Genomic DNA, 14,273 nt, shown 5'->3' on the forward strand with positions numbered 1-14,273 from the left:
GGTGGGGATGAGAGGCCTCTGAGAGAATTGGAGTTGAGAGAACAGCTCTGAGAGAACTGTAGCTTGCCCAAGGTCACCCAGCAGCTCCTTGTGGAGACATGGGGAATCAAAACCGGTTCTCACGGATTTGAGTCCACGCTCTTAACCACTACACCAAACTGGCTCTAATAATTTTATAAGCCTATACTTTTTTCAAGAAAAGGATATTGTAGCCTTAAGAAAAGAGGATAGCTTACATTAGTTATAGGTCTTCATAGGAGAGAGGAATATAATTCATAATATGACATTTACAGGCTTTTAGAGAGTTCAGAGAGAAATATGTATGTTTTGTTCATCAGAGTGATGCTACAGATATATCTTTGAGGAAAAGGAAAGAGGGTGAAGGGACAAAAAGGAGGGGACTGGGCACAGGGGTGAGCCTCATTAAGCTACCATAAAAAACATCTTGGCAAAAAACTGGCAAGGTGAACAACTGTAACTGGTTTTCCACATGCTGAGATTCGATGGCTATTCCTGTGTGACCCTTGTGGTGTAAGGTAAGGCTTCTGTCCTCAGTGACGTTCTTTGCACACTCCAAACATTTATACGTCTTCTCCCCTGTGTGATGTTTATTTAGAGTGCCGTTCTGAGAGCTCTTCCCGCACTCCAAGCATTTGTACACTTTGGCCTCTGTGTGAACCTTTTTATGTACAGTTAGGTTGCTCTTGCAAGAAAAGCTCTTCCCACACTCCATGCATTTATATGGCTTCTCCCCATTGTGAACCTTTTGGTGTTTAGTTAGGTTTTTATTAGAAAAGAAGCTCTTTCCACATTCCAAACACTTATATGGCTTCTCCCCTGTGTGAACCCTTTGATGTGCAGTTAGTTGGTCATTCCAAGAGAAGTGGTTTCCATACTCCATGAATGTATACATCTCTCCTTTGTGAGCCTTTTTATGTCTACTTAGGGCAGAATTCTGAGAGAAGCTCTTTCCACACTCCAAACACTTATATGGCTTCTCCCCTGTGTGAATCCTTTGATGTGCAGTTAGTTGGCCATTCCGAGAAAAACTCTTTTCACACTCCATGCATTTATATGGCATCTCCCCCGAGTGAAACTTTTGATGTTTAGTTAGGTTCTTATTATAAGAGAAGCTCTTTCCACACTCCAAGCACTTATATGGCTTCTCCCCTGTGTGAATCCTTTGATGTGCAGTTAGTTGGCCATTCCGAGAAAAACTCTTTTCACACTCCATACATTTATATGGCATCTCCCCCGAGTGAAACTTTTGATGTTTAGTTAGGTTCTTATTATAAGAGAAGCTCTTTCCACACTCCAAGCACTTATATGGTTTCTCACCTGTGTGAATCTTTTGATGTGCAGTTAATTGGTTTATCCAAAAGAAGCTCTTTTCACATTCTAAGCATTTATATGGCATCTCCCCTGTGTAAACCATTTGATGTGCAGTTAGATGGTCATTCTGAGAGATACTCTTTCCACTCTCGATGAATTTAAATGGCTTCTCCCTTTTGTGAACCTTTTGATGTCTACTTAGGGCAGCTTTCTCTGAGAAGCTCTTTCCACACTCCAAGCATTTATATGGCTTCTCCCCTGTGTGAACCTTTTGATGTTTAATTAGGTTGCCGTTCTGAGAAAAGCTCTTCCCACACTCTAAGCATTTATATGGTTTTTCCCCTGTGTGAACCCTTTGATGTCTATTTAGGGTGGGTTTCCGAGAGAAGCTCTTTCCACACTCTAAGCATTTGTAGGGCTTCTCCCCTGTGTGAATCCTCTGATGTAAAGTAAGTTTGTCCTTATGTCTGAAGATCTTCCCACACTCTGAGCACTTATATTGCTTCTCCCCTAGCATCTCCCCTCGCTTCTCCCCTCTGTGAATCTTCTGATGTGCAATTAAGTTGCCATAATGAGAGAAGTTCTTTCCACACTCCAAACATTTTTTTGGGTTCTTCTCTGTGTGAATCTTTTGATGTTTAATTAGGTTGCCATTCTGAGAAAAGTTCTTTCCACACTCCAAGCATTTGTATGGCTTCTCCCCTGTATGAACCTTTTTATGTCTACTTAGGGTGGTTCTCCAAGGAAAGCGCTTTCCACACTTCAAACATTTATATGGCTTCTCCCCTCTGTGAATCTTCTGATGTGCAATTACATAGCTATAATGAAAGAAGCTCTTTCCACACTCTAAGCATTTATTTGAGTTTTCAACCTTGTCAATTTCATTCCTCCAGTGAAAGCCGTTTCCACGCTCAAAGCATTTATGTGTTTTGGAAGATGTTTTAATACTCTGATATTTTTTACTGTTGGATTTGTAGCTGAACCCTTTTGCATTGACAGAATGATTTTGCTTTCCCTTTCTTGTCTGTATTTTACCTTGGGTTGGAACCTCAGGGATTTTCCTGCTCTGATAGGCAGCCAGTTCCTCCATCTGCTTCTCTTTTGTTTCTTTATTCCTTCTCTGATGTCTCTTTGATACCACTTGATCCCCTGATTTTGCTTCCACTTCCGGATCTTCATCTCTTTCCACAACCACTCTTCCTGGTTCCTTCTTACTCAGTATGTCTCTCAGATCTGCACCTGAAAGAGAATCAGAAATCAAATAAGAATGCAAGCAAATACCACTTAGCAGGTACAGTCAATAGTAACTGATATTTTCTGCAATGACAGCCAGGGGCCTGGAAAGACCTCAGCAATATATAACCACACACCAGGATGTCTTGGAAAGGAAGGAAGAGGTGACCAGAGCAGCAGGGAACAGATTCCTTGCTCCTGTTGCCCCAAACTTGGTTGCTCTTGAGACCTTAGAGGAAGAGACATCAGAGTTAAACATTAAAGTTACAGTGCTTTTTAAATCAGATTTTATTGAAATAGTTTTTGTTGGCAGGATCAGAAAAAAACACAGAAGCAATATTTAAATCCAGAGATGAGACCCGTGGACAGAGAAGACAGATCTCTACAAATCTGAACATCAATCCAAGTTTTCAGAAAAACCTGAAACATAAGAGAAAAAAACTTCTGGTTTCTAGTGCTAGTTTGACTCATACTTTTAGGGTGCACTCAGCATCAAGGAGTTTTTTTTGCTTTCTATTTGCTCCCATTATATTTTTTCTATTCTTTATAAGTATTCTAGATGCACTGTTCATTTTATTTTCCCCCAAAACCCATTTCATTTGGACTGCCTTTGTGAGGGAATATTATCATTGGACAGTTAGTTCTCTTGCCTCACTCTCTATTAGTTTAGTTATGTAAGGGAGCGGTGGCATGTTTCTAGCAGTTCTATCTTTTCAAAAGACCAAGAAGATTTTTTAGTTTAAACTCCAACAACTTCTCTTGTTTTCTTCCCCGTTATTCCCAGGCACAGGAGAGTTGGGGGGAGGCTGAAGTTACACATAGGTTTTATTTTAATTATTTTCTGTTGAGTTTAGGTTAGCTCAGGCCTTTCTAGGCTGTTATTAGTTTGTACTTCATTTTATTAGACTGCTATGAGTCATATTTAGTATTTCATTTCTATTGTTAAAAGATTTGTTTGGCTAGAGGGTGTCTGACCTTGCCACATCCAAGTATTTCCTCATTCTCCCCACCCCCTTGAAGATGTTGATTTTGTTTGGTTTATTACCCTCGTCTTGGGGGGAGGGGGTTCCATTTTGTTTGCTAAAATGAGCAAAAAACTGAGCACAATAGACTGATGAAGAACCTTTTATAAGAGCTAAGCAAAACTTTTAAGTAAACGGTCCTCTATGACGCTAAAACTCATTCTGACAGAATGATTCTGACATGAATAAGGGACTGAGTTTAAATCATGAATGGGCCTTCTATATTAAGCATAGATATGGACACTCCAATCAAAAGGAAAACAGATGAACTTGATTCATTAGCCTCTCAGTCCATCCCTTATTACTGAAACTTTAAAATTAATATATGAAAAAGATTATAACCGATTATTTGTTGAATCCTCCTACAAAAAAGCAGGATGATCCAGCTGAAAATGTAAGGATGTGTTCGTACTCTGAGGTGGTTAAAGGAAAACATCCTGCAAAGAGAAGCCCTTGCAGGGTAACACCCTCATTATGTTGGCTCTCATCTAGGTGGAAAGGATAGATTACAATGAAAGAGATGTCAGGTGGTGATTACTGTTTTATCCGGGCAGATGGATAAATTGACGGAGGAAAAGAAACAGTTTGTGTCAGCCAGGGCTACATTGTAGCAGGAGCTCCTTTGCATATTAGGCCGCACACCCCTGATATAGCCAATCCTCCACGAGCTTACAGTAGGCCCTGTAAGAAGAGCCCTGCAAGCTCTTCAAGGATGGGCTACATCAGGGTTGTGTGGCCTAATATGCAAAGGAGTTCCTGCTAGAAAGTGAGCCTGGACCGTCATCTCTTTTCTTTGTTGGGTATACCTGTTTCCTACATAGATCTGAAATATGTAGAAAGGATTCAGGGCCCTATTTATGGAGAACAGTATATTCTGACTTTTAGAATTCACTTGACAAGAGCTTTTAACCATCACATCAAAAAGTCCTTGCTTAAATCAGAGCTAGAACAACCACCCTTACAGACGAGGGACGAAAAGATGGTAGAGCCTCCATTAATTTATCTATAATTAATTTAGACCAGAAAACAGGTTATAATCAGAATTTAAACCACTCCCTCCTACAGCACATAAATAAATCAGCTCCTTTGAGGGACATCAAGACACAGAAAAGTTGTGGTTGGGGAGAATGTCTGCCATTAAAATGAATATATTACCAAAGCTGACTTTTTTGTTCCAGATGTTACCAATTGATACAGATGAAAAGACTTTTAAAAATAGCAGAAAATGATAACTTAATATGGAATGGGAAGAAGCCAAGATTAAGATTCAACATTTTATAGGATGAAAAAAAAGAGAGGAGGTTTGGTGATACCAAATATTAAATTATCTCGCCGAGCAGCTGCATTGGTTTTGATTTTGGATTGGATCAGAAAATCAAATAGGAGGAACATCAAACTGGAAATAACAGATACAAAAAAGGAAATCACAATTATTTATGGATTAAGAAGTTACTAAAAACTGTTCAAAGACAGTAATTACATCTAGAGAGATGGTCTATTAAGAATATGGTTTCATTAAAGGTAAAAACCGAACAAGTTTGTCCATTTTACCAATAACCCCACCAATTAATGCTTACTGCAACAGGAACATAACAAAGAAAACTGACCATATGATGACACAACAGAAAATTAAACCTTGACAAGAAGCCTATAATGAAGGAAAGAACATCCTGTGGCTGATATATCACCAAATGGTATCCAAATAAAAAGGTAAAGGTAGTCCCCTGTGCAAGCACCAGTCATTTTCATCCCATAGGGTGATGTCGCATCACGTTTTCAGGGCAGACTTTTTATGGTGTGGTTTGCCATTGCCTTCCCCAGTCATCTACACTTTACCCCCCAGCAAGCTGGGTACTCATTTTACCGACCTTGGAAGGATGGAAGGCTGAGTCAACCTTGAGACAGATACCTGAACCCAGTTTCCACCAAGATCGAACTCAGGTCGTGAGCAGAGCTTGGACTGCAGTACTGCAGCTTACCACTCTGCACCCCGGGGCTCTTGGTATCCAAGCAAAATGAACAAATAGCAAAAGGCGGAGGTCAGTTAAGAGAAAAAAATAGCCTTCAATTAATTACAATAATTAATTATTAGGAAAAAAATTATAAATTGCTAGAGCAAGTCAAAGACTGTATGATTAAATTGATGCAAAATTTTGGAGAGCATATTTCTATGAGTCAGTGGAAGAACTTATGGACTAAAGTAATTAAGTTTACATACTAAGGGAGAAATGGTATAAAATATTTTTAGATGGTATACCACACACCCCAAAACTGCAAAAGCAGGGCTTTTTTATAGAAAAAGCCCAGCAGGAATTCATTTGCATATTAGGCCATACTCCCTGACATCACCATAGTTTCATACAGGCTTTTTTGGTAGAAAAAGCCCAACAGGAGCTCATTTGCATATTAGGCCACACGCCCTTGGCACCAAATCAGCCGGAACTGCCACCAAGCCAGATGGAACTGCGTTCCTGTGCATTCCTGCTTAAAAAAAAAAAGCCCTGTGCAAAATACCCTGTCCTTCGCTTGGAGTCTCAGAGTGGTTTTACAAGCTCTTTTCCCTTCTCTTCCCCACAACACCCTTTTGAGAACTGCTCTTGAGAGAACAGCTCTGAAAGAACTGGCTCTCAACTGGAAGTGCTGGGAATGCCCCAGTCCAGATGCAACATTCTTCATGGATAAAAACCCATGAAGAAATACAAAAGATACAAAACTTAAGTTTGCTATGGACCCTAAAAGTATGTTCTTAAATATTTCACCAAGTTCTATAATGAGAATACATTGTGACCTATTTAAATATATGGTAACAGCAGCAAGGATGACATTCACGACTAAATTAGAGCGATTCCTCAGTGGAACAGGCCTTCTAGGGAGGTGGTGGGCTCTCCTTCCCTGGAGGTTTTTAAACAGAGACTAGATGGCCATCTGACAGCAATGAGGATCCTGTGAATTTAGGGGGAGGTATTTGTGAGTTTCCTGCACTGTGCAGGGGGTTAGACTAGATGACCCTAGAGGTCCCTTCCAACTCTATGATTCTAAATGGAAGGCGGGACTGTCCAGAACCGATGGAATGGAGGAACCAATTAAACAAATATGTGTCAGGAACAAAGCATACAAAACCCTCTAGCCTTCCACTGGAGGAACAGCAACATATCAAACAAAAATTGGGAAAACAGACTCGTGCAGGAATTAGGCAAGGTGATAATATTAATATTAATGGAAATTCTGAAAAAAACCCTCCAACAATATGAAGGGGAGCCCCTGAATAATTAATTAATACCCCCAATAATAATAATATTTGTCATATTGAGTAAAAATATGCTTTGTCTTCAGACTAAGGGGTCTGTTGTAAACCTGCTGTTAGAAACTGACTCTACCGCCCAGCAGGTGTGAGCTCCAGCTGTGAGATTAGATAAGGGAACAGCCTCCTACAGGTGACTTGCTGTATATAGATAAGTAAGGAAACTTAGTCATGGAATTTTACCAGGGGGAATTTAGTGGAGGCGTGACCCTTTGAAATCAGATAAGCTTTTGTGCCTGCCTGCTGGTTTTCTATGTGAATAAAACGGTCTGTATGTAGAATGATTTTAACTCAGTCAGTTTGGGGGCCCATGCCCGACTGGGTTCTGCTTATGGTACCATAAAGTAAACCTCACTTCAAACCAGTAAGTCTGTGCGGACCTCGTTATTTCTTTGCTTCAATCTCTTTATACATCTAGCCAGTGTTCCCTCTAAGTTGGGTTAGATCAAAGGAAAATAATTACTGCAGTATTTGAGAAAGCTGGTGATCCAAATTCAAGCATGGAAAACCTGCAAAGAAAGCCCAGAGTATTCTCAAACGCTAGCATTTTCCTTGATCATGGTCTTGTTTCCTTAGATGTGGCTAATTATGTATGACATAAAAATAATGAGATACATCTATTTATTACAACATGTACAGTAACCACAGATTTTAAAAAATGTAGAATGTAGATAAAACAAAGAGATAATGCCCTTGTATAAATCGATGGTGTGGCCTCATTTGGAGTATTGTGTACAATTCTGGTCACCGCACCTCAAAAAAGATATTATATCATTGGAAAAAGTTCAGAAAAGGGCTACTAAAATAATTAAAGGGTTGGAACACTTTCCCCATGAAGAAAGATTAAAATGCTTGGGGCTCTTTAGCTTGAAGAAAGGTCGATAAAGGTTTACAAGATTATGCACGGGATAGAGAAGGTAGAGAAAGAAGTACTTTTCTCCCTTTCTCACAATACAAGAACTCATGGGCACTCAATTAAATTGCTGAGCAGTCAGGTTAGAATGAATAAAAGGAAGTACTTTTTCACCCAAAGGGTAATTAACACATGGAATTCACTGCCATAGGAGGTGGCGGCGGCTACAAGCATAGCCAGCTTCAAGAGGGGATTAGATAAACATATGGAACAGAGGTCCATAACGTATTGTTGGAACTCTGTCTGGGGCAAGTGATGCTCTGTATTCTTGGTGCTTGGAAAGGGCAACAGTGTGAGGACTTCTAGTGTCCTGGCCCCACTGGTGGACCTCCTGATGGCACCTGGTTTTTTGGGCCGCTGTATGACACAGTGTTGGATTGGATGGACCATTGGCCTGATCCAACATGGCTTCTCTTATATTCTTATGTGTTCTGCTATTGTCTCTTTTGGGCCTGTCTTGAAACAGGTTTTTCTGGGTACCATTCTGGGTTTATTGATCTGTATCTTGACTCTATAATGGGGATACTTTACTTCCAAAGAGATTTGTGGTAGATCCCTCGGGTGAGAATCTCTGTATGTAGGATTGGAGCAGATGCAGCTGTAGCATAGAGCCTGGCTGTGTACAATGGATCATTTGTTATATTTAGGATGATAGCTGTAGGAATGTAGGTATGTTTGTCAGTCCGTAGGTTTCCAGTATAAGGTGGTATTTCCCAGGGCACTCAGTAGGGGACCTCAAACTGAACTTTGTTGGTATTGGAGGTGCCACTGGACTCAAACTCAGTTCTCACATCTGTTTGTTAACTCTTTTGTTTATATACTAATTTATTGCCATTCATAGATCTTACCAACCGCTTTAATCCAATCTTAGCTATAATTGCCCCGTTACTTATGTATCTTGACTCTAACTAACCCTTCCTGGCAACTAATAGTCCCACCCTCTCTACCTATATGTAATGGTTGAGGACATCTTATTTCATTGTATCTGAAGAAGTGTGCAAGCACACCGAAGCTTATACTTTGAATAAAACTTCATTGGTTCTAAAGGTCCCACTGGACTCAAACTTTGTTCTGCTGCTTCAGACCAACACAGCTACCCCACCTGGATCTAATTGGATATTGCCCATCTCTCCCAAGCAGAGCCCTTGACATCAACATATTTCTCTTTACAGCATGAAGGTATTTAATACTTTCATTTTTGGTGCTGTCATATCTCCAGAAGTGGAAGATCTTTTCTCTGTGGCAAATTAAAGTGCGCGTGCAAATCAATAAAGGCCAAAGAAGAAGACTACAGATTTATACCCCGCCCTTCTCTCTTGAATCAGAAAGTCAGAGCAGCTTACAATCTCCTATATCTTCTCCCCGCACAACAGACACCCTGTGAGGTGGGTGGGGCTGGAGAGGGCTCTCACAGCAGCTGCCCTTTCAAGGACAACCTCTGCCAGAGCTATGACTGACCCAAGGCCATTCTAGCAGGTGCAAGTGGAGGAGTGGGGAATCAAACCCGGTTCTCCCAGATAAGAGTCCGCACACTTAACCACTACACCAAACTGGAAGATGCCACCCCTTCCCAGCTTTTCTAAATTCATGGTAAAAAGGGAAAAGATCCTTACCAAGAGAGACCACAGTCTTATGATTTTCCTCCATCACTTCCCAGTAGAGTTTTTTCTGGTCTGGATCCAAGAGAGTCCATTCCTCCGTTGTGAAGAACACGGCTACCTCCTCAAAGGAGACTCGGGATCTCTGAAAGAGAAAAATATTGGTCAGCTGACAACCAATTCCTATCCCTGAGAATCTGAGAAGGAAAGAAGAGTCTATGGCAAGCAAAGTCTGCATTTTTTCAGTCTTTGAAAGGTATATTGAGATTCTCCAAAAAATACAAACTCAGAAAAATGCACAGGTTTTCTTCTGTTGGTCAAATTCACTTAAAACTCATCCAATTAAATGTCGCTCCCCCAAACCCTAATCCACTGTACCAGAATCCTCTTGTGCTTTTCATCCCAGAAATATCTAGAAATGGCATCTGCACAAAAGGTTGCTGCCTTGAACATTTTTGTCTGTAGATACATTCTATATTACTCTAAAGCATGGCTGTCAAACATGCAGCCTGAGGGCCAGATCAGGCCACAGGAGGGCTCCTATCAGGCCTGCAAGCAACTCACTGTCATCTGCTTCCTTCTCTCTCTCTTGCATCCTTCTGCATCTCAGCTTGCTTTGCCAGGCTTGCTCAGTTGCACAGGAGCTACAGAGCAAAGCCTCTGTTTTCTCCATTGGCTGATCAGCACATAAAGCAACTTATGTACAAAAGCTCAAAATGCCCAGCCATTTCACGTTTTCCCCTGGGTTTTAGGTTCAAAGCATTGACCATGAGATTTCTGTAATGAATGTCAATAAATCAAAAGTAGGTTTGCAACATACAGATGCACATCTGAACAACACCTGAACAGCATATTCAAGATTTCTACAGCACAGACATTGTCTCCCAATTTTGATTCAATAATTCAGAGCAAGAGGTGTTATCAGAAACTGTTAAATTGCAAAAGAACTAATCTTTTGAATATATTTTATTTTAAGCCAGCATTCCCTCCTGGGGAACCATAGTACACTCTGTCATTATATCCTACTGAGGTCACCCTCCTAGGACAGCCGGTGTGACGTGCAGATCAAAATGGGGAGGAGGAGAATGATGTAAGTTGCTTCGGTCTCCACTGTGGAGAAAGACTGGGGGGGGGGGGGAGGAGATGGAAAGCTGAGGACAGGGGTAAGATAAAGGTAGGCTGATGGTTGGCTGAGAAGGAGAGAAGGTTGCCAACTCCAGGTTGGGAACTGCTTGGATTGGAGGGGTGGAGCCTGGAGAGGGTGGGGTTTGGGGAAGAATGGGACCTCAGACAGATATAATGCCATAGACTCCACCCTCAAACCAGCCATTTCCTCCTGGGGAACTATTGTTGCCAATCTCCAGGTGAGGCCTGGAGATCACTCAGAACTACAACTGTTCTCTAATTGGGCAGATATTAGTTCCCCTGGAACATATGAACATATGAAGCTGCCTTATACTGACTCAGACCCTCGGTCCATCAAAGTCAGTATTGTCTACTCAGACTGGCAGCGGCTCTCCAGGGTCTCAAGCTGAGGTTTTTCACACCTATTTGCCTGGACCCTTTTTAGTTGGAGATGCCGGGGATTGAACCTGGGACCTTCCGCTTACCAAGCAGATGCTCTACCACTGAGCCACCGTCCCTCCCCAATATGATGGAGAAAATGATACACTCATTATTCCTTGCTGAGTTCACCCCCTTAGGACAGCCAGTGACATGGCAGCTGGCACGTCAGAGCAGGGTCTGCCAGACCCAGCTTCTTGCTGTGGAAGCTGACTGGGTGATTTCAGACCAGTCACAAACTTCCAGCCTACCCTGCCTCACAGGGTGTTGCGCAGATCAAAGGGGGAAGAGGATAATGATGTAAGGAGATGGAAAACAATCTACCCCTCATCTCTTTTCTTTTGCCCCCCCATCCCTTCTTTCTGAAGATATCCCCTTCTCTGATAACTTACCCCACATTTCCCCACTTTCTCCATTTCCCTTTCCAACTGCTGCCTTATTGACATACTTTGCCAGAATAAATAACGCAGACATCATTTATCATTCAAAACATGTTTGAAGTTTATTTTAAAATGCTAACTATTCCCTATATAATGAATACTACAATTAACGTTTCTGGTGTATCACTATTTCTGGTATATCATTAACTATTACTGATATAATGAAGGCAAGTAAAAATGTTTGTTCTGTACTACGTTCCTCCAGTTGGCTGGCCACTGACACTAGGTTTCTTGCAGGCAGTTGAAATGTTCCTGGTGAATTCATGGAATGCTTTCATCCCTCTCTTTCCCAGCCTCCCTCCTGTCTGATTCCCTTCCGTCCTCTTCCTCCCCTCCTTTTTTCACACTAACTTGAGATTGAGCCTCTGGCCTTCAAAGTTTATAGATAAGGATTGTATTTCTTTAGCATGTGTTTACTGCCCCACAGACAAGTTTAGTGTATTTGCAAAGCAGCATCAAACACAATAAGATGTTGAATTTTTAGAGATTCAAAACATCTCTTGCAAGGTGTGGGGACTGAAAGGGGGGACCATAATGGTTTCAAAGATATTTGGGCCCACCCCCTTTCTATAGGCCTGGTCCAGTGGTATCTTTAAGACCAATGAAGTTTTATTCAAGGTATGAGCTTTTGTCTGCAAACACGCTTCTCCGGATAAAATGCAATGGACCTTGTCTATAACTTTGAATGGTTTTCTTCCATTGCATTTTATCCAAAGAAGTCTGCTTGCAGACAAAAACTCATACCTTGAGACTAAAACATTGTTGGTTTTAGGGTTGCCAAGTCCAATTCAAGAAATATCTGGGGACTTTGGGGATGGAGCCAGGAGCAAGGTTGTGACAAGCATAATTGAACTCCAAAGGGAGTTCTGGCCATCACATTGAAAGGGCCACACTTTTAAATGCCTTCCATCCACTGGAAATAATGAAGGATAGGGGCACCTTCTTTTGGGGCTCACAGAATTGGACCCCCTGGTCCAATCCTTTTGGAACTTGGAGGGTCTTTTGGGGAGAGGCACTGGATGCTATGCTGAAAATTTGGTGTCTCTGCCTCAAAAAACAGCCCTCCCAGAGCTCCAGTTATCCATAGATCAATTATACCAGGCAAATGGGAATCGGTCTCCTTAGGGAAGAATGGAGTGGCCAGCAGACATTCCCCCCCCCCCCCACACACACACACTTTCTGATTACTCTGAAGCAGAGGGGAGGGCCTCCAAATCGGGGGTTCCCTGCCCCCACCTGGGGATTGGCAACCCTAGTTGGTTTTAAAGGTGCCACTAGAAGCTAGCTTTATTCTATTGCTCCAGACCAGGGGTGGCCAAACTTAACGTAAGAGCCACATAGAATAAATGTCAGATAGATGTTTGAGAGCCTCAGAACATGAATCTCAGATGTCTGAGAGCCACAAGCCAGAAGGCAGGCAGGCAGGCAAATAGATGGAGGAGGGGAAGGTGAAAAGAAAGCAACTTTAACTTTAAATGCATTCTCCAAGCCACCAGTTGCCTCGGTGTGGAGAGATGATTTATAGAGACAAATGCCTTCTCCAAGCTGGCTAACGGGGCCGTGGGGGCTTTGAGAGCCCCCCAATATGTGTGAAAGAGCCACATGTGGCTCCCGAGCCACAATTTGGCCACTCCCGCTCCAGACCAACCTGGCTACCCATCTGTATCTATAAGCTGCCTTGGTTATCGTGTCTGTATCTTTTGTTCTACTTTTCTCCCCTAACAAACCAATAAGCCTATTCAGGGCTTTTTTGCAGAAAAAGCCCAGCAGGAACTTATCTGCATATCAGGCCACACCCCATGAATGCCAAGCCAGCCAGAACTGCGTTCCTGTGTGTTCCTGCTAAAAAAAAGCCCTGAGCCTATTCCAGTTTATGAACCTTGGGGCTTGATAGGGGAGAGAGATGCAGGGCACAAACCTGCTGCCGCAGAGGCATTCCCAGGTACAGGGGCAGAATGGGGAAAGCCTGCACCTTGCAGGAGATGCCCTTCATCCGCAAGGGAGCGCCTGCATCACCTCAATAGAATTGGGATTCCAAAGAAGAGAAGCGTGAAAGGTAGCCATAGGCACGCTGCAGAAGAATTCCTCCCTTCAGATGAGTGGTTGGATTTCACGTCAAAAGGAGGAGGAGGAGGATTATGCCTATCGTTAGAGAAATAAAAATAAACTCGCTGGCTGCATGAAACACTGTCTGTGTGCAGCCATGTTTGCGGGGAAAGAAAGCCGGTCTAGCTTTGTGTCCCAAGTTCTTCCTGCAGTCGATCCTTTCCTGCCTTTCCAGTTCTTTTCCTTTTTTTCTTTCATCCCATTCGCGTGTATTGGCTGTCCCCTCCCATTTCCCAAGATGTCATTTGGAAAACCATAAACTCACCTTTCCTGTTGACATCCTCAGGTCTCTTTCCAGCGGGGGGAAATCGGAAGGAAAGGGGAGCCCCTGTTGAATCTCGCGTTTCGCAGTTTTCCTAGATGCCTAGAAAAGGTATGGTTGAGCCCTATGGTGCTCGCAAGCCTTTCTGGGAATGATAGTTCCCTATGACAACCAGAACCAAAAGCAGAAGGGAACCTGGGAAGACAAGATTCCTTTGCTCTTCTGTCCTTATGTAGGGCAGCTTCGTATGAGGGTCCCGCTGCACAAAAGAGACCAGCTGAAGAGAGACAGAAGGAGACAAATCCAAGCGAGAAGGAGACAAAGGAGGAGTGAGAACTCCACTTCCCAGAACGCCTTGCGAATGCCAAAGAGGCCCGCCGAGGGTTTTCTAGCAAAAAGGGAGTTCAGGGGACTGGATGTTTTTTTTTCCCTAGGAAGGGCAGCGAAGGTGAGAAATGTAGATTGAAACCTGATGCCCTCCCCCCCACCGCCCCTTACTGAGA

At 42.5% G+C, this 14,273-nt stretch overlaps 1 protein-coding gene across 1 annotated transcript; it reads right to left on the reverse strand.

Moving 5' to 3' along the window:
* Positions 1–334: 334 nt before the first annotated feature.
* On the reverse strand, positions 335–14,069 carry LOC132571791 (zinc finger protein 665-like). The gene is made up of 5 exons (XM_060238585.1): positions 13,774–14,069; positions 13,321–13,544; positions 9,415–9,544; positions 937–2,571; positions 335–855 (listed from the first exon to the last, which is right to left on the reverse strand). Exons 2-5 carry the CDS (start codon positions 13,393–13,395, stop codon positions 335–337), a joined length of 2,361 nt encoding a protein of 786 aa, XP_060094568.1. The 5' UTR covers positions 13,396–13,544; positions 13,774–14,069.
* Positions 14,070–14,273: the final 204 nt, after the last annotated feature.

This window comes from Heteronotia binoei, chromosome 5 (genome assembly GCF_032191835.1).
Source record: "Heteronotia binoei isolate CCM8104 ecotype False Entrance Well chromosome 5, APGP_CSIRO_Hbin_v1, whole genome shotgun sequence".
Lineage (NCBI taxonomy): Eukaryota > Metazoa > Chordata > Lepidosauria > Squamata > Gekkonidae > Heteronotia > Heteronotia binoei.

Coding starts and splice junctions, on each gene's coding strand:
- LOC132571791 (XM_060238585.1), bottom strand. CDS start 13,395: ATGAAGGGCATCTCCTGCAAGGTGCAGGCTTTCCCCATTCTGCCCCTG. Junction 2,572..9,414: donor TAAGACTGTGGTCTCTCTTG/GTAAGGATCTTT, acceptor ATTCTCTTTCAG/GTGCAGATCTGAGAGACATA. Junction 856..936: donor GAATTCTGCCCTAAGTAGAC/ATAAAAAGGCTC, acceptor AACTAACTGCAC/ATCAAAGGGTTCACACAGGG.